This window comes from Giraffa tippelskirchi, chromosome 3 (genome assembly GCF_054371585.1).
Source record: "Giraffa tippelskirchi isolate mGirTip1 chromosome 3, T2T-mGirTip1v1.2.pri, whole genome shotgun sequence".
Taxonomy (NCBI): Eukaryota; Metazoa; Chordata; class Mammalia; order Artiodactyla; family Giraffidae; genus Giraffa; species Giraffa tippelskirchi.
Window position 1 is genome coordinate 18,737,414 of NC_137277.1, and position 18,290 is coordinate 18,755,703.

General features: G+C 54.8%; 3 protein-coding genes across 30 annotated transcripts; 1 reads left to right on the plus strand and 2 right to left on the minus strand.

Moving 5' to 3' along the window:
• Nucleotides 1-3,985: 3,985 nt before the first annotated feature.
• Nucleotides 3,986-6,510, minus strand: LOC145543282 (uncharacterized). Its single transcript, XM_081584327.1, has 4 exons — nt 6,493-6,510; nt 6,315-6,409; nt 4,943-5,945; nt 3,986-4,527 (listed from the first exon to the last, which is right to left on the minus strand). Exons 1-4 carry the CDS (start codon nt 6,508-6,510, stop codon nt 4,333-4,335), a joined length of 1,311 nt encoding a protein of 436 aa, XP_081440453.1. The 3' UTR covers nt 3,986-4,332.
• ATXN7L3 (ataxin 7 like 3) lies at nt 5,487-13,121 on the plus strand. Of its 14 annotated transcripts, XR_014078906.1 has the most exons (14): nt 5,870-6,682; nt 7,098-7,208; nt 7,508-7,640; nt 7,844-8,015; nt 8,217-8,314; nt 8,503-8,525; nt 8,853-8,898; nt 9,097-9,125; nt 9,428-9,496; nt 9,769-9,812; nt 10,076-10,147; nt 10,240-10,397; nt 10,489-12,371; nt 12,425-13,121. XR_014078906.1 is itself a non-coding variant. In XM_081577237.1 (13 exons), the coding sequence occupies exons 2-13, from the start codon at nt 7,158-7,160 to the stop codon at nt 10,635-10,637; spliced, it is 1,122 nt and encodes a 373-aa protein (XP_081433363.1). In that variant the 5' UTR covers nt 5,487-5,744; nt 7,098-7,157; the 3' UTR covers nt 10,638-13,121. The 14 variants fall into 14 exon arrangements, 13 of the variants coding, with proteins under 13 accessions (XP_081433363.1, XP_081433369.1, XP_081433366.1 ...); XM_081577237.1 differs by lacking the exon at nt 5,870-6,682 and adding an exon at nt 5,487-5,744 and having other exon boundaries at nt 8,832-8,898; nt 9,040-9,125; nt 10,489-13,121; XM_081577243.1 differs by lacking the exon at nt 5,870-6,682 and adding an exon at nt 5,487-5,744 and having other exon boundaries at nt 8,832-8,898; nt 10,489-13,121.
• An 80-nt stretch (nt 13,122-13,201) lies between these two features.
• On the minus strand, nt 13,202-17,068 carry TMUB2 (transmembrane and ubiquitin like domain containing 2). Of its 15 annotated transcripts, none has more exons than XM_081577264.1 (5): nt 16,999-17,068; nt 14,921-15,198; nt 14,632-14,809; nt 14,078-14,467; nt 13,202-13,459 (listed from the first exon to the last, which is right to left on the minus strand). In XM_081577264.1, the coding sequence occupies exons 2-4, from the start codon at nt 15,171-15,173 to the stop codon at nt 14,101-14,103; spliced, it is 798 nt and encodes a 265-aa protein (XP_081433390.1). In that variant the 5' UTR covers nt 15,174-15,198; nt 16,999-17,068; the 3' UTR covers nt 13,202-13,459; nt 14,078-14,100. The 15 variants fall into 15 exon arrangements, with proteins under 15 accessions (XP_081433390.1, XP_081433381.1, XP_081433386.1 ...); XM_081577255.1 differs by adding an exon at nt 16,321-16,388 and having other exon boundaries at nt 14,632-15,198; nt 16,945-17,068; XM_081577260.1 differs by lacking the exon at nt 16,999-17,068 and adding an exon at nt 16,321-16,837.
• Nucleotides 17,069-18,290: the final 1,222 nt, after the last annotated feature.

Below are 18,290 nucleotides of genomic sequence, written 5' to 3' on the forward strand. Positions count from 1 at the left end.
CATAGCAACCTACTTTCACATTGTTGTGCTACTGTTCTTGCACTTTCTCAATTCAGTTTGTTAACTTAGGTGGTCAGACCACTAAGGACTGAGAAATTTGGAAAACAAATTTTTTCCCAGCATGCACTGCCTTGAAAAATGGAGATGATGAACCTCCATTTTAGGTTCAGGGGTTCACCCTGGTCATGCATGGGCTTATCATTGGGAGTTAGGGTAACCTTGAGCCCTCAGCCTCACCAGGGTGAGGAAAGACTTTCCTAAATGACCCAGACCTCTGATGGGAAGTGGGCTGGGCCAAGATGACTCACTCTCTGAGGTTAAGGAAGACAGCCTTCCCTCCACAGGCACTGGCTGGGTTCCCAGAACCACCAAGGGCTAAAGACCCAGGCCCACTGAAGACCTCTCCATTCACCCCACACCCCTCTCTCACTCTGAAAAGCTCCTTGCCCCTCATGGTCTTCTATTTCCTCACCTTCCATTCACTATTTCCCTGAGGGGACTATGTTCATCATTACACCCAGTGGACAATTCTGTGTCTCTTGACTTCTTGGTCTACTCTGCTGGCATTGGCTCCGCCTCCTCATTCTATCATAGGTATTCACGTCACTCTATGAACTTCCAGTTATCACCCATAGTAACCATTCCAAAAAGTGGCCTCTACAGAGATGTCTCTTGGAAGCTGCAGACCAGTACAGACTTCAGTGTATCCTCTGGGATATCTTGCAGGGCAGATATCCTCTGGGATATCTTACAGGTACCTCAAGACCCCAGATGAGCACTAAACATCTGCTCATTCAATCTAGAAACCAAGAGTATCAGCCTTAACTCTTCTCCCTATTTCATCTCTCAGTGAAGGGAGGTGAAATTTGCTCACCGAGACCTGTTGGTTCCACTTCTTGTATCTATCAAATCTGTCAACCTGTTTACATCCCCAACCTATTCAAGGCCATCACCATTGCTCATCCTCTGCAAAAACCTAAAACTTATCTTCCTGCTTGCACTCTTGCCCCCTACAGTCGCACACAGCAACCAGAGCTATCATTTAAAAACAAATCTGGTAACTTCTGCACTTACAACCTGCCTTGTCTTACCATGACCCTACAAGGCCTGGCCTCTATTTTCCCTTTCCTTTCTCTCACTCCACTCTCCCTAATCACTCACAAGGATCCAACCAAGGGATATATCTTTCGCTCCTCAAACATACCTACCACAGGACCTTTGCACTTGTTCTCTCTGCCCAAAATGCCATTCCCCCAACACTACAGATAGCTTTTTTTCATCCTTCAGACTTAGGCTCAAATGTCACCTCACAAGCCTTGCCTGACCAACCTCTCTAGAGAGGCCTTATCCTACATCCCCTTGTTTCTGTATTCATTTACCTGTTCATTGTCTATCTCCCCAGACCAAAAACATGTTCAGATTGAGATATGTTGGAGTTACGGTGGGATTAGCTGGTAGAGACAACTTATGTGTTCATTCATTATAGTAATCCCAGCACCTATCCCAGGTGCTGCTGCTGCTGCTAAGTCGCTTCAGTCGTGTCCGACTCTGTGTGACCCCATAGACGGCAGCCCACCAGGCTCTCCCGTCCCTGGGATTCTCTAGGCAAGAACACTGGAGTGGGTTGCCATTTCCTTCTCTAGTGCATTAAAGTGAAAGTGAAGTTGCTCAGTCATGTCCGACTCTTAGCGACCCCATGGACTGTAGCCTTCCAGGCTTCTCCGTCCATGGGATTTTCCAGGCAAGAGTACTGGAGTGGGTGCCATTGCCTTCTCCATTCCCAGGTGACTCAGTGGTTAAAAAAAAAACAAAAAAAAAAACCACCTGCCAATACAAGAGATGCAGCAGATACAGGTTTGATCCTTGGGTCAGGATGATCCCCTGGAGGAGGAAATGGCAACCCACTCCAGTATTCTTGCCTGGACAGAGGACCACGGCGGGCTACAGTCTGTGGGGTCACAAAGAGTGGGACACGACTGAGCGACTGAGCATACATAGCATACATTTGACAATCAAGAAATATTCATTAAGGGACTTTCCTAGAGGTCTAGTGGTTAAGACTTCCAACACAGGGGGCCTGGTTCAATCCTTGATCAGCGAACTAGATCCCACATGCTGCAACAAAGATTTCAAATGCTGCAACTAAAAGGTCCCACATGCCACAACTAAGACCTAGTGTAGGCAAATAAATCAAAATACTTAAAAAAAAAAAAAGATCCCGCATGCTGTGCAACACAGCCAAGGGAATAAGAATGGCCCATAATAATGTCATATATATATAATATTATATATTATACATAGCCTCTCTCTGCCCAACTCCAACTGCACAAACCATCGCAGACTCAAACACACCACACTCTCTTCTCAGGCCTCTACACATTCTGCCTATATACATAACTGTTCCCTAGAATGCTCCTCTTAACCTCTCTTTCTAGTTAATTCAAGGCTCCACTTGAAAGATCACTTCCCCCAGGGAGCCTGCCCTGACATCCTGACCAAAAGATTTCTACCCATTTGTTTCTTTGGCTGCCTGAATGCCTCCACATTCAACCTTCTTTTCCACATCAGGCTTTGCTGGGCGGTAAGCTCCACTAAGACAAGGTCTGTGTGTCTCTCTGGCTCACTGCTGTAACCCCAAGGCCTCACCCAGAGCCTGGACCAGTGTAGTGCTTACTGTTTATTGACTGGTGCTAACTGTGGAGGCCGGGCACGTGCCCAAAGAGGTCACCACCACAGAGCCGCTCAGGCCAAGTGCCAAAGGAAGAGTACAATCCAGTTTTAAAGGAGTTTGTTGTGAGGGTGGCCTGGGTGGAGAAGTGAGGAAGGATTTAGGTAAACAGGGAGGAGACAGGAAGGCTTCCTGGGCATATGTAAATTCCTTACGGCAGGGTATACTGGACACATTCTGAGACCAAGAAGCAGATCAGCATTGTCGGAGTGGAGGATTTCTGATTCACACTAAGACACTTGAAGTACTGGCCTCCTACTTGACTCTATGCTATGCTATGCTATGCTAAGTCGCTTCAGTCGTGTCCGACTCTGTGCGACCCCATAGACGGCAGTTCACCAGGCTCCGCCATCCCTAGGATTCTCCAGGCAAGAATACTGGAGTGGGTTGCCATTTCTTTCTCCAGTGCCTGAAAGGGAAAAGTGAAAGTGAAGTCGCTCAGTCGTGTCCGACTCTTAGCGACCCCATGGACTGTAGCCTACCAGGCTCCTCTGTCCATGGGATTTTCCAGGCAAGAGTACTTGACTCTAGACTCATTCAAACACCTTCTGAGAGTCTCCACCAGCTAATCCCACAGTATAACTCCCAAAGAATCTCAAACTGAACTCATCATTCTCCTGTATCCTCACATCGCCTTTCCAGAGTTCCCCATCTTGGTTAACAATGTCTTCAGGCTGTCTCTCTCCTTCACCCCACACATCTCAAGCTATGACAAAAACCTACTACTTTTAAGCTATTCAGACTCCCCACTCCAGAACATCTGCTTAAGTCTGGTCAAGTCTGGTCAAACAGTTCCCCTTGAGGACTACTGACAGCCTGTAGGGTTAAATCCCATTAACTTCTCAGCATACCCTTAGTCCTGTGTGGTCTGTTCTGCTTACTTCATGCGACTTCCTCACCAATTCCTATGTTTCAGCCAGTGCAAGAAAACTTTTCTGAGAAACTCTTTTACATCATTTGATTCCTCCTCCTAGCCACCTCTGTCCGCTATGGTTAGTTTTTTTTTTTTGGCCATGCCACACAGTGTATTTGATCTCAGTTCCCCAACCAGGGAGGGATCAAACCTGTGGCCCCTGCAGTGGAAGCACAGTCTTAACCACTGGTTGGCCAGGAAAGTCCCTCACTCTCTTATTTTTATCACACTGTTGGGCAATTACTTTCCTACAGGTTTGTCTACCCCACAAATGGTGAACTTCTTGAGGAAGTGTGTCTTATCTTTGCGTTAACACAAAAAAACAGCTAAGATTCACCGAACACTTACATTGAACTAAGTTTTTCATGTACTGACTTGTCAACTCCCACAACCTAATGAGATAAGTACTGTCATCATACTCAGTGACAAGAGAGGAAACCGAGGCAACAGAGAGCTCATTTGCTCAAGTTCATTTGTCAAGTCCACAGATTTGAATTCAGACGATTCCTGGGCTTAACCACTTAGGACTAGGGCCTCAATAAATGCCTGCCAAAGATTAAAGAGTCAATGATGGTCCCAAAGTATATGATTTAACGCTTTCTTCGTTTAAACTCATCTTCTGCGGGAAGAGGGCTGTCATACACCCGTTCCAGGACTCCAGACATAGAGTAACCAAGACGGCAGAGCCAGTCTAGGCATCTGCTGCGGCTGGGAAAGGTCCTTTGCTCCAGAAGAGGGACTGTGAGAGCGCGCGAATGTGGGTCCACACAGGGGAGAAGAACTGGGTCGGAGGAAGGGTCTGGCCATTGCCTGCCAGGCTGCGGAGAGGAGAGGTGGGGGGTCCAGCGTGGGTTCCGGAAGCAGGAAAGGCGAGCAGGTGTGGGATCTAAATTAGGATGAGGGCGGGGAGGGCGCTCCGCTCAGAATGGCACAGCTCAGCCTCCGCCCTCAGCTGAGGACCCTCATCTAGGGCGTCTGTTGGTTCTGAGGCCCGGAGTGGGCTGAAACCAGCCCAGAAACACGGGAAACCGAGGCTCGGATGAGGGCCCTCGGTTTTCTGCCCTGAGGTGATAACTGCGTCCCACTTCAACTCTGGCTTCTTCACATAAGTAAACTCCGGGTGGTGGCGCTGGGGGGAAAAGAGCCGGGAGCCCGGAGGGAAGGGCGGGGGAGCCTGGGCCGGAAGGCGTCCCAGGCGCGGCTGGAAGCCGGCGCTCTCTTTCGACGCCACCCGCTGCCCCCGCCCCGGAGCCGGCCGGGACGGCACAACGTCTCCGCCCCCAGCGCACCGCGCACCTCACCTTGAACGCCGCTCCACCCACCGAAATCCTATTGGGCCGGTCGGGCCGAGGAGAGACGGCGATTGGCCGAGGTGGCTCCTGGAGGCCCCGCCCATCTCTCCGCCCCCGTCCCCGTCCGCCGGTACTTTGGACGGCGGCGTGGCGCCCCTCCTCCCCGCCCGGTCCCCGCCCCCTGGAGCAAATGCTGCCGAGCTGCGGCCGCCGGGCAGATGCACGCGCTCGGGCCCTTCTAGCAGGCGCGAGCAGTCGCTGGGCGCGCGAAAGCGAAAGAAGGAAGAGGAAGGGAGGGCGGGGGCGGGGTGTTGAGGAGGGGCGGGAGGAGGAAGAGGAGGAGGTTGGAGCGCGCTCGCGCTTGGCCTCGCGCCCGCGCGAAGGGAGGGGGACAGGGGCGCGCGCGCGCACGCTCGCGTTCTCGCTCGCTCCATCCATCCATCCTCCGGTCGCGGCACGCGCGCGCGCTCCGGGCTCGCGCCGCACCCCCCGCCCGGGAGAGGCGGGCTGGAGTGGGGGGCGGGGGGAGGGGCGCGCGGACGGCGCGCGGACTGCGCGCGGGCGGGGTGAGGTGAGGAGGAGGAGGCGGCGACGGGACGAGAAGGGAGGGGAAGGGGCCATGGCCGCCCGGTGAGGCGGCGAGGCGGGGGGGCGGCCCGACCCCCCGGCCCCGGGCCCCGGGCCCTGGGCCCCGGGGAGAGGCGAGGACGGACCGACGGACATGGGGCTCCGGAGCAGCCGCCGCCGCCGCCGCCGCCGGAGGACGCGGCCCTGAGAGGCCGCCGGGCCCCGGCGCGGCCCCCCGGGCGGGGTGAGTACGGGACGGAGACGGGGACGGGGGAGGGGCCTGCGGGGGGCGGGGGGCGGGGCCCGAGGCGGGGCTTGGGCCCCCTCCCCCCAGGTCTGGGTCAGCGCCCCTTCCCCTCCCCCCGGGCCGACGCGGAAACGCCCGGCTTCCCCCGGCTTCCCGGCCCGGTCGGGGCCCCCAGCTCTCCCCCTGTCTGGGTCCCCCCTGGGCGGGGCAGGGCCGGCCGGGGAGGGGGCGCGGGGCCTTTGTTAGGGAGCCAGGCCCCAGCCCCCGGGACAATAGAGACACCCTCCCGGACTCCTCTCCCCGGCCGGCCGGGGCTGTCGGCGGGCGGGGAAGAAGAGGGGCCGGGACGTGTCCCACTCTGCCCACTCTCTAGGGGTCGGTCTGTCCCGGACCGGCGCCGGCCTCCGGCGGCTCGGCTTTCCTCCCCCCAGTCGGTATGATGCAGCAGCAGTGCCGCAGGGACGGGGGAAGAGCCGAGGCCCGGCCTCCTACCCTCCTCAGTGCCCCCGGCTCATTTGTCAGTCCCCACCCCACTCTAGGCCGGCAGCTCCTTAAACTCGTACCCACCGTTCAGAGGGGCCCCGGACTGTGTGCTCTGTTTCTGAATCCTTTGGTGGGGATTCCTGGACTTTGGGGCTCTTGGAGAGACTTCCGGGCTGGTCCTGAGGGAGGGAGGGTGGTTATCTCAAAGAAGAACAGGTAAGGGGAGTGCCCACTCCTGGCATGCCATCCCACCGGATTCTACCTCCTCTTTCTTGCTCATGGTGGCTAGGATGCCCTTTTAGCTCTAGGTTTCTGCGGACTCTGCTCCCCGTCTGTAGTGGCAGGCTTATTTCAAGGGAAGACAGAGTGGGGTGAAGGTTGTAGGGTCCTAGGGCCATTCCTACTTCTGGTAGCAGTACCCCCCCAAGTGGACATCCTGGCTGAAAGCAGAGGTGACTCTGAGGAGAGCCTGAACGGGGGGAGAGTGTATTTAGGAGTCTGTGCAGTTCTTTGCCACACCCTGTGGGTTTGCTTTGAGGCCTTAGAGTTTCTTCTCCTCCCCCTGCTGCATTGCACCATGGGTATGGAAGAGGGGTTTGAGTTTTGGGAACCTGGGGTGAGCTGCTGCCTCCTGTAGACCCAGACTCTGATTGGCAGTAAGAGTCCAGGGCCTGAGTTCAGGCCTGGGAAGGACTAGGCCGCCCTTGGGTTTCAGGCCCTGCAGGACCATCCAGACTTAGCCGAGGCCTTAGGGAGAGGTAGATCCTGATGCCACCATTAACCTCTGGGCAGTGAGGTGTGGAGGGGAGGTGGGAGTCATCGGAGGTGCCTTGGACTCACACCAACATCCCCCCCCCATGTGTGCAGCCGTGTTGCCGCCCGCTGTGCTATGAGCAGTCAGAGCACCGTCTCCACAAGAGTTCACAAATGAAAATGGAGGAAATGTCTTTGTCTGGCCTGGATAACAGCAAACTAGAGGTGAGGGCTCCCCCACGTGTGCCTCCAGTTCTTTCTCTTGATGTCTCTCCTTCGCTATATCTGGCATCCACACCAGAGAGGAATTTGGGTAGTCAGCCTTGTTCCTTAAAGGGAAGAGCCAGCTAAGAAGGCCCAAGGATCCGGAAGAAGAAAGAACTCAAAGTCAAGATGGGGAAAAAAGGCAAAGGAAGCTTCATTTTTGGCCGGGGCAAATTGGCAGGAGATTTGGTTGGTGAGAGTTGCCCTCAGTCCATGGGACTGTGACTCTCGTGACCCTGGACATTCTCCCCTGGGCCCAGGCCATCGCTCAGGAGATATATGCGGACCTGGTCGAGGATTCTTGTTTGGGATTCTGCTTTGAGGTACACCGGGCTGTCAAGTGTGGCTACTTCTTCCTGGATGACACGGACCCTGAGAGCATGAAGGATTTTGGTGAGCGTCAGGGTTGAAGGAGAGCAGCCTAGCTCTGCCCTGGGAGTCCTTGGAGGGTCCTCCTCCAGCAACCACACCAGAGGTAGAACCTGGAGCCCCTGGGAGCTTAGGCAGGGGCTCTGAAGAGGCCACAGGGCCGTGGGTGGGAACGAGAGGCAAGGGTACCTTGCCTGCCCTGATCGCTACGTCTCTCCTGTCCCCAGAGATCGTGGACCAGCCGGGGTTGGACATCTTTGGACAGGTTTTCAACCAGTGGAAGAGCAAGGAGTGTGTTTGCCCCAATTGCAACCGTAGCATTGCTGCCTCCCGTTTTGCTCCCCACCTGGAGAAGTGCCTAGGAATGGGTCGGAACAGCAGCCGAATTGCCAACCGCCGGTGAGGGCTTCTCCCCCTGCTAGAACCAGAGTGCCCATCTTTTGCAGCCTGTCCCATGGTGGAGTTCCCCTCCCCCTCAAGGGACATTTGGAGGGCATAGAGGTTGGGTCGTGCCTGGCCCCAGACGCTCCCCTCTACGTGTGAAGTCAGGGGCAGAGAGAGATGGCAACCTTGACCCTTCCTCTTCCCTCCCCTCGGCAGGATTGCCAACAGCAACAATATGAACAAGTCAGAGAGCGACCAAGAGGATAATGATGACATCAATGACAACGACTGGTCCTATGGCTCAGAGAAGAAAGGTGTTTGGGCATCTGGGGAATTGGGAGGGCCATCGGGGTGAGGCAGGCAGGCAGGAATTGGGTGTGTAACAGTCACAAGTTGTTATCCTGAATGAGGGAGGAGAGTGTAGCTTTGTAACTTTTCTTTAGGTGCCCTTAGATTGGGAACTTAAAAGTGACCCTGCCCTTTACCCTTTTGTCCTACACAGCCAAGAAGAGAAAATCAGACAAGGTGAGAGCTGGGGCAAGCATGAGGGAGATTTGGGCCAAGGACAGATACCCTCCCCTTTGGGCAGGGAGTCCTCGGGTGTCTTGACTCAAGTCTGAGGTCACTGGGTACCTCTCTGGGTTCAGGGCTGAGGGTGTCTGGTGGGCAGGAGGGCAGCAGAGGCCTGGGGGGGGAAGGTGGGAGGAGGGAGTGTGGGTGAAGGGCCTCTTACTGGTGGGGAAGAGTAGGAATTTGAGGATGTTTCTTTGTCAAATCTTTTTTCCTTCCCTGGGTTCTCGGCTCCCCCTTATCGTTACCCTTTCCCCAAAGCTATGGTATCTCCCATTCCAGAACCCCAATTCCCCTCGAAGATCCAAGTCTTTAAAACACAAAAATGGTAAGTGGGGCTGGAACAACGGGAGTGATTCTAACTGTCTTCTGGGACTTGTTGCTGGAGGGTGGAGGTGGAGGGGTAGGGGTATCGAGGGAGGGCCTGTGATCCTTCTATCACCCCCACTTCCTCTCTGGTTATTTTCAGGGTTCTCTGTCTGTACCTCTGCATCAAACACCCTTCCCCTTCTTTTTTCTTCTTCAGGGGAACTTAGCAATTCGGATCCTTTTAAGGTGAGTGGGGGCTACTCCTCATAGGTTCCCTCTCAATATTTGCCTCGTTGTGAGTCGGGTGGACTTGGACAAGTGGGGATCAGAACGCTAACTAGATGGGGTGTTTAGATCTTGGGTATTCATGTTCTTTGTGGGTCCTAATTCCTTACCCTGGTGCAGCTGGGGTGGAAGAACTGTTGGAAAACTGCAGGCAATGTTAAGGCCTTGTGACTGAGGGAGGGGCTAGAAGGACCGATTCCACACCCCCACCCTCCCTTCTTTGGTCGTCTCTCCTCTAACCTCTATCTCTGGTTCTCACCCAGTATAACAACTCAACTGGGATCAGCTACGAGACCCTGGGGCCGGAGGAGCTGCGCAGCCTGCTCACCACGGTGAGGGATCAGAGAAGGGGGGAAGCCCTTGGGAGCGGGCAGAGCCACAGGCAGTGGTCGAGGCCATGGAAGAGGCTGGTTACACAGCAGTGAGGGCATCTAGGTCTCTTTCTTGAATTAGGTTTCCTGGCTAGTGTGGTCTGGGACCGTCTGCGATGGACACCCTGGGCCATTTCTGAGTGCACAGTCTAGCATTTGTACAGAAGAGAGTGTCTAGTGGCTATAGAATAGGCTTCCCCCGTCCCTCCTTTCAGCTTATATTCCTCTTCCAGCAATGTGGGGTGATTTCTGAACACACCAAGAAGATGTGCACAAGGTGAGCTCAGAACCTAGGAAGGGGGTCAGGGGGCCCTCCGGCGCCCTCACCCTGGGCACGGGTCGGGAGTACCTTGGACTTGAGCAACGGGACTCCCACCCTCCCCCTCCCCTCCTCTAGGCCTTAGGCCACAATCTGGGGCCTCTTCGTTCATCCCTTCCCTGTCGGTCCATCCCTCCCGCCTCTGCTGAGGGGAGGGGCTTCGCCTGGGTTCCTCAGACCCTCCCTGCCTTGTCAGGATCTGATCATTCTCTCCCCACCAGGTCCCTACGCTGCCCCCAGCATACAGATGAGCAGCGGCGAGGCGTGCGGATTTATTTCCTTGGACCCTCAGCGTGAGTGACCCTCCAGGAAGGGCAGTGGGTTGGGGAAGATGAGGGTGATGGCTAGCATCCCTGAAGCCCTTCTCTGACTTCTTCCTCCCCAGTGTTCTTCCAGAGGTCGAGAGTTCCCTGGATAACGACAGCTTCGACATGACTGACAGCCAGGCCCTGATCAGCCGGCTTCAGTGGGACGGCTCCTCTGATCTCTCACCCTCTGATTCAGGCTCCTCCAAGACGAGTGAGAGTCAGGCGTGGGGTCTAGGTAGGTGAGACAGCCGGGCCCCAGGGGCTCTCTGCCTTGCGTTCCCCTGCCACAACCCTCCCCTCAATCCTCTTGCCTCTTTCCTCTTCAGGTACCAACAGTTCCGAGTCACGGAAAACCAAGAAAAAGAAATCCCATCTGAGCCTGGTAGGGACTGCCTCTGGCCTGGGCTCCAACAAGAAGAAAAAGCCAAAGCCACCGGCGCCCCCAACGCCCAGCATCTACGATGACATCAACTGACTTGGGTACAAGGGGATAGCCTTTGGCTGAGCAGAGCCGTCTCTCCCGACCCCCACCCAGGCGGCACAGCCTGGCAAATGGACGGCTGCTGGGGGTTTGGGCTTGGGAAGCTTGGTGGGCCAGGCAGGCAGAGGATCCGATTATGCACCCCTGGGGGGTGTCAGGGTCTTCTGTGATGGAGCACAAGCCCTCAGCGTGCAGGACTCAGACCTGGACATATTATGCCTTGGACATAAGTTTGGTGGGGAGGCGGTTTTCCTATTTATTCTGTGAGTTACTGGATGTCCAGCTAGGCCAGGGGCCTGACCTGGGCACTGTGCCAGGGCACTGCCGCCTCCCCCCCATCCCAGGAACTGGACTAAGCCCTGCCGAGGAGCATCGTGGCTACCCGGGAGGCCGTGGGTTGGAAGCTGAGCCTGGAGAGGGCCTCCCCCAGCTGCCCTCAGCAATGTGAATGGGTCCGGTGCTTGGAGCTGAGGGGCAGGGCTGGGCGTGTCCTATCTGTGTGCAGAATCCTATCAAATGCCCCCATCCCAGGGGGAGGCAGGCATGGCGAGCGGCATGTCTGCTGAGGTAGGCGTCCCGAACTAGCGCCGCCTTCCCTGCCCCTCAGAGGGGCAGCCCTTTCCCCTCAGTCCCCGGGGGCCTCCTTGGCAGCAGGAGCTGTCCTTTTGTTGTTGGGTGCCAGGAAAGGGCCTCCAGCCTCTACAGCTTCAAGGAACGGGCACGGGGAGGGTAGGAAGAGGGAGCTGTGTATCAGGATGACTCCCCCCCTACCTCTCCTCCCTGACCCAGGGCTGGCGAGGAGTGGGGCCCCAAGGTGAGGTGCTGCTTTATTTGAAATGTTTTCTTACCTCATTCCCTGCCCCAGGAAGGGGCCCAGCCTCACCCTCCTGGGGTGGCCCCATGTTCCTCCTGCCTACCCTGCCCTCCCGGGGCAGCCCAAGTTCCCAACTGCTGCTTGCCACCCCCCCCTTTCACTTTGACCAGCTCCAGTTCCTCTCTCGATGCTCCTGCCTCCAAAGCCTGCCCTGTCTCCCCTTCCTTTTGCCGCTTTTAAGTTATTTATTCTGTACTTGTGGTTTGGGGCTCTGAGGAAAATCCTGATCTTTTACCTCTCCCCCCTTGCTAGGAGTGGGGCGGGAAGAGAGGGTGGTCTCTGTGTTCTGGGCTGTCAGCAGAGGGGGCGGGGTGCCATGCCTGGGCAGTGCCCCCCTGCGGGACTGTCATGCCAGTGTGCCCACCTGCCTGGTCTACATCCTGAAGAGATGTATCATTCAACTTCCACGCGGGCACCATCGCTCCCAGGAACCGAGCTGGAGGACTTCAGTCTGGGCTGGGAGCAGAACTGACGGCCCCAGGGATGGAGCTGACCCTGAACCATGTTCTCTGGCACTCGCTGGACGTGACCCCTGCCCCCCTCCCAGGAGGAGCCATCCCACATTTGGGTAGTTAGTACCCAGGACTGGTCGGACTGATCTGGGTTAGGGACCCTAGAGGGTTAAGGGAACAACAGAGATGGGGCTGCAGTACCCTGTCTGGAACCCCAATCTCCCCCTGGGGTGGCTCTGATTGTGGCTGACACCTGGTTACAAATTGATTTTTAACCCAAGAATTACGCTTATTTTTTAAAAAGCCAAACAGATTTTGGCAGGAGTTAGAATAAAGCGTGGGGCCTGGGCTCCTCTGTTCTTGCCCCTCCACAGCCTTCTCCCTCCACGGGGAGGCCAGAGGGCAAGGAGGATCTCAGCCAGCCTCCAGCCCGCTTCCAGATGAAGATCTGGGAGCGGGCTGGAGGTGAAGGGAAGAAGGCCACAGGCCACTCTCTCTTCTGAGAGGCAGTTGCAGCTCAGGCCCTAATACACCCTTTCCCCTCTGGCCTCTCCGTTTCCCCCTTCTGGTTGGAGGAGGGAGAAGTGGGAAGTAGTTTGGGAACTGGTTTGTCCACATCCACTTCCCCATTGTTCCTTGGCCCGCCCTCAGGGCAGAGCCCCCTGCCCAGGCTGGGTAAGAGATGGGCTTGGTCCAGCAGGGACCCTGAGGGAGCAAACCCCCTTCCTTCTGGGGAGAGTGTGCCCCCCTACCATGTAGTTGAACAGGGGCTAGGAGCTCTCCATTCCCTTCCCTCTAACAGCAGGCTGTGTGGGTTTCAATTCCCATCCTTCCCACCCCGGCTAGGTGTCGTCCACCCTGTATCCTATCATGTGTCTGAGTGTGTGGGGGGGTTCTGTACTAATTTCCATGGCCGGTGGCTTTTCCTTCCATGCATCACTCCCCCCCGCATGCCCAGGGGCCACCCGCCTGGCATTACCGCATGCTGGGGTCATTGGGGGAGGGGGGTGGGGCTCACGCTGTCCTGTGGTCTTGAGATTTTTATTTTTGCATATGTAATCCATCCTGTACAGGTAGCTAACTTTGTAAACGCTGTGTATTCCCCCTGCCCCCATGGCTGCTGGTGTAAATAAACTGCATCTCCCGTTGGTAGCCCGGCCTGCCCACCCTCATTCCCATGTTGTTGGGGGCAGAGCAACCAGCGTTCTCTTCATGTCACAGGAGACTCCACAGCCACAGAATGGAACTTTATTCAGTCACAGATACTGACCCTCCATCCAACAGCCCCAGAGGCAAGGGCCTGGGGCCCAGTGCTCCCTACCCAGAGCTGTCCTTGGGGCTGGGCAGGGTAGGACACTGGCTGGCAGCCAGAACTGCCTCTTGCTTACAGCCTTAGGCCTAGGGTAGCAGCAGCTGTGGCCTGGCCCCTCCCGGTGCTGGGGGCTTGGCTTTGTGCCCCAGTCCCCTTCATGACTGAGCTCTATAAAGGACTATTTAAAAAAAAAAAAATCAATGTAAGCAAAGTGCTTTGAAAAAAAGGGAGAACACTGAAAACTGTCCAGAACACAGAGAACACCCTATTCCTGCTAAGGGGTGGGGGGAGAAGGTAGAGGCAGCCAGGTGCCCACAGGGAAAGCTGACACAAACTTCACTCTTGCCTGTGTGACTTTAGGCTCAGAAGGATGTTCCACTAGGAAACCCAGAGAGACTCCAGGTTCCCTACAGAAATGCTGGGGCCATGCTGAGCTGCCCTGGCAAGCAGCCCTGGGGGCAGAGGAACAAACATGCAGGGTAATGGGAAGAGCTAGGGCCACGGCTGGGAGGGAATCCTCAGAGCCCAGGCTCCCTGTTGAGCTGGGCTACCAGCTCAGTTCTGAACTTCAGGACCTTCCTTACAAGTGAAGGAAGATGACATTCTCGTTTCTACCTGAGTTGTGCTTGCACAGAGGGAATGTCTGAGCCCTCATGGACATGAGGGGAATGCCCGTGCCTGCCTCCTGTTCCCTATGGAAGAGGATCCACCACATCCTTTCCACCCCTCCCTCCCAGGCCCTTGGGCCCAGCTCTGGCCAGGAATGGGGGGAGGCCATAAAAGAGGAAAACCATGCCTTTCATTTTCTCCCTGTGGTCCTTATCGTCCATACATCCCAAATACTAGGAAGCTGAAGAAGACAGTGACCCCCACCAGGGAGACTGTGGCAGGTGCTGTGAAGAACTGGCGGTAATTGATACGAAAGTACCAGACCACACCCAGCAGCACCACAAACACAGGCACCATGAGGCTGCCCACACTGACGCCGAGGCTGGGTGGCTCAGTGGCTGAGGAGGGGGCCAGGGAGCTCGAGGGGCCTGCAACAGCTGACCCAGGGGGTGAGCGGTGACAGTGAATCACACAGTTGTCGGTAATGTTCAGGGAACGCAGTGTGCGGGCTGGGTCCTGCAGCAGGCGGCCCTGGTAGATCAGTTTCATCTGGCTCTCCTGTCCAGGGAAGTATTTACTGTAAGGGTGAGAGACAGAAGGAAAGACAGAGGGCGAGGAATGAGAAGGCCAAAAGGCAAGGCACTGGGGGGGGGGGTGGGAAAATTGCAGGGTGGGTTTCTAAGGAAGGATTCCCCTGCCTGCCCCAAAGGGGTTGCATGTGACACTTCCCAGCCCACGTACCTCTTCAGAGCACCCACAGTATCCTCTGGCCTGGCCACAGCCAGCTCCTCCGTGTCATTGAGGAATTTGAGCCGCACGCTGATGAGGCTGGGGCTGGGAGGCAAGCAGGTGCTATCCTCCAATCTCACAGGTGCCTCCAGACTGCTGCTTCCTGGGCCTGCTTGTCTTTTGGGCAGGCCTTGGATGTCAAGCAGATGCTCAAGGCTGGGCTCAACACCACCCCCAGCTCCAGGTTCCCCTGTGGGGTCTCCCCCACCTTCGCCAGCCTCTTCAGCCTTCTCATCATTACCCTCTGATGGATGGGGGAGTTCAGTTGGCTCTGGGGTGCCTTGGCCCGCTACCAGATGGTCCACATGCCCCAGGTGAAGGACGGTTGTGTCGCCAGCTGACACAATAGTGCCCAGGAGCGGGTTGCTACCGCTGTCTGCTACGTAGGTAGAGAGCCAAGCTAGGACCAAGGCTAGAATCAGCACCACCACACCTGCCACCACAGTCACCTCATTACCCACACCCTCAATAAGGGTGACATCAGAGAGCTCCATGGCCTGGCTGCTGACTGGGTCCACACTGCAGGAACAAAGGGGGACAGTATCAGCAGGGCATGAGAGATTGCAACCAGGTTTCTTGTTTGTTTAGGTTCTAACTGACGCGGCCCTGAAAGAAAATGCAGTTCAGTATCCTAAAGAGACACAAACCTAACTCTGGACCCCCAATCTATAGCTAAGGACTTAATCTTTGCCTCTATTGTGAAATGCTGGCTTTCAGGTTCCACGCCCTTCCTCTCTCATATTCCAACCCCCCAGGAAGCATGGATCATGGATCGTCAGGAAAACGTTATAGCTTTGTTGCTGCTGCTGCTACTGTCTGTCTACCAAAAAAGCCTGGAATATTTTATTTGGGAGTTCCTTTGGAGGCACAGCAGACCCACTCTTGCCAGATTGTGTCATTTGAACCCACTCTCATTCAGTCATGGATCTAAGTCCAGATGTCAAGAGCCAAAGAAAATCAACTTATCAAGAGCAAAGTCAGACCACCCCAAAGGGACACCTCTGTAGGGACCATCAGCAGATACTGTGTGTGTCTCCTCTGAAATTCTTCTGGCAGCAAAGCAGGACAGATACCAGAAACACCACCCTCCTAGGTCACTGTAGGCTCACAACTACAAAACCACTACATGCATGGAACCGATTTAGAAAAGATTCCAAAATGGCTCCCACAGCCCATATCGCAATCTCCCTTCTTGTAATGTGTTCTTCCTCGATAGTTTCTTAGAAAGGTAGGAAGGATCTCTGTTTGCTCCTTGGAGCACCTCTTTCCCTTGGTGAATGTGCTGCTTTCACAGCTGTCCTTGTGCAAATCCAGTCTGATGATTATCATAACCTGATTGTTCTCACAGCGACTTACCCACCTGCCCATCTCTCCACTAAACTCCTGAAAGATCACATGTATTTCTCTATGTACCACAGTGCCCAGCATAATCCCGTAGAAGTTGCTCAAAAAATACTTGTGAAACATACCAACATGTGAATTAGTTTTTCACCTCCTAATTTGGTACGTGGGCCCTGGAGTCAGGAAAACAGAAACCCCAAAACTATAACCCTAGTCTTGCCTCTTATTAGCTCTATAACCTCGATTTTCTTAGAGCCTCAGCTTTCTCATCAGTAAAATGGGGTTAAAAATAGTACCTACCTCATACGGTTGTTTTGAAGATGACGGGAAATCATCGAAGCAAAATACTTAGAACAATGCCTGGCACACTGCACTTGTTTAGTAAACAAAGAGTACCAATTATTTATCACTCCCACAACTAACCCCTGATGGTAAGAAGGTTGTCATTAACCCTGATTTACAGAAAAGGAAACTGCCGCGAACAGAAGCAAAAACGACTGGCACAGGCACAGGGAACTTTCGAGGAGAGGGACCGGGAAGGATCCCAGGTTCCCCTCCTCAGAGGCCTTTGCTCTCTCCTCAACCTGTGAGCGACCCTGATGGCACGGTGAGGAGGGGTCTCCGATCCTGCCTTTCCTGACGCGAAGGCTCCGCGTTCGGACGGTCGTATTCCCGCGGCGCTGGAGAGCGGTCCGTGGGGCCACTCGAGCCAAAAGGCTGCCTAGTTCCTACTGCTGTACCCAAACCCGTTTCTCCCAGCAAGTGAGGGGTAGAATCGGGTGAGGGGGTCACAAACCATCCACACCCCTCAAGCTTCGGGGCGGGGCTGGGACACTGGGGCGGGGCTTGATTACGCAGAGGAACATGGGAAATTAAAGGGGGACTGGACGGGTACTGCGCCTGGATAAGGAAGGAAGGTCTCACCTGAAACGGCCAGAATAAGTGTTTTGACTTCGCCAAGACGGCCTGTGGACTCACCTTTCCGTAGGGGCCGGGGGAGGGGCTCGCTAGCCCCGTTTCTACCCAGGGTACGGTCTCTTCCGGCTTCTCCCGGAAGCTGTTAGAACCAGAGACAGGAAGTTTCGCCCCCGTGCCTTGCAATGATGACGAAAATCTACGTAAAGCGGGCTGACGTAAACGTATTCTTTAAATAAAAGGGACAGGTTTCTCCACGGAAGGAGGGGCGGAGTCATGGTTGGCGGGATCCGGATTCTCCCATGGCAGAGCCACGCCTAATGGGCGGTGTCTACGGAGCCAAGGGCTGAGGGGCGGGGCCATGAGGAAATTAGGGGAGGTGTTTGGGGGAAGGGGTGTGGCTTCTCATCTGGAACTACAAGCAGGCTGGCACCGCTGGGCAGAGCGTCCTTTTCCTCTTCGCAACATTCTTCTTCCGGCCTTGCTCCAAGCGTCCCGGGCTGGTTGGATTTATTACGGGTCCGCTACGCGCATTGAGCTCTGGGTTAGCGGAATCAGCCGAAACTGGTCTTTCTGACCTCCAAGAGTTCAACTCGGGGCTAGACGAGATGACAGACAATTTAGTCACCGTCCGGTGCTCCGAGAATGCGGCCCCAGGTAGTGTGGAACCTTGGTAAATAAGACAAGAAACCATTTCAAAGAAGGCACAGATTCCTTGCAGGCTTAGGGCACGGGAAAAGCAGGAGCCCCAAGAAAGGGGAAAAAGGTTCAACTTACAAGAGGATTTTTGCCATTAAAATTTGTTCTAAAGACGTTCTGTGGCGGGATGGGGGGATGCTGTTGTTTTCCGGTGAACTATTGATTGAAGTATAAATAATACAGACGGGCAAACTCAAAAGCGAAGAGCTCGGTAGTTTTCACCAACTGAACACATCAGTGGAACCAGGACTGAGATCAAGAAACAGAAAATGACCACAGAACGGCCCTTCAGTCCTCTTCCAGCACTAACTTCCAAAGAGTAGTCACTATTCTGATTTCTACCACCATAGATTAGTTTTCTGGTTTTGTATTTTGTACAAGTGGAATCAAACAGTATGTACTCTTAGTGTGTGGCTTCTTTCTTTTTCAGCCTTTTTTATTGTGGTAAAATATAAATAAAACTTACCATTCTTAACTATTTGAAGTGTCTAATTCAATGGTATTAATTCACAGTGTTGTGGACCCATCATTACTATCCATTTCCTTGTATCCATTTTTCCTCTCCCCACTTTATTCTACTTTCTGTCTTCTGTGAATTTGCCTATTTTAGGTAACTCATGTAAGTGGAATCATACGATATCTATCCTTTTTGTCTG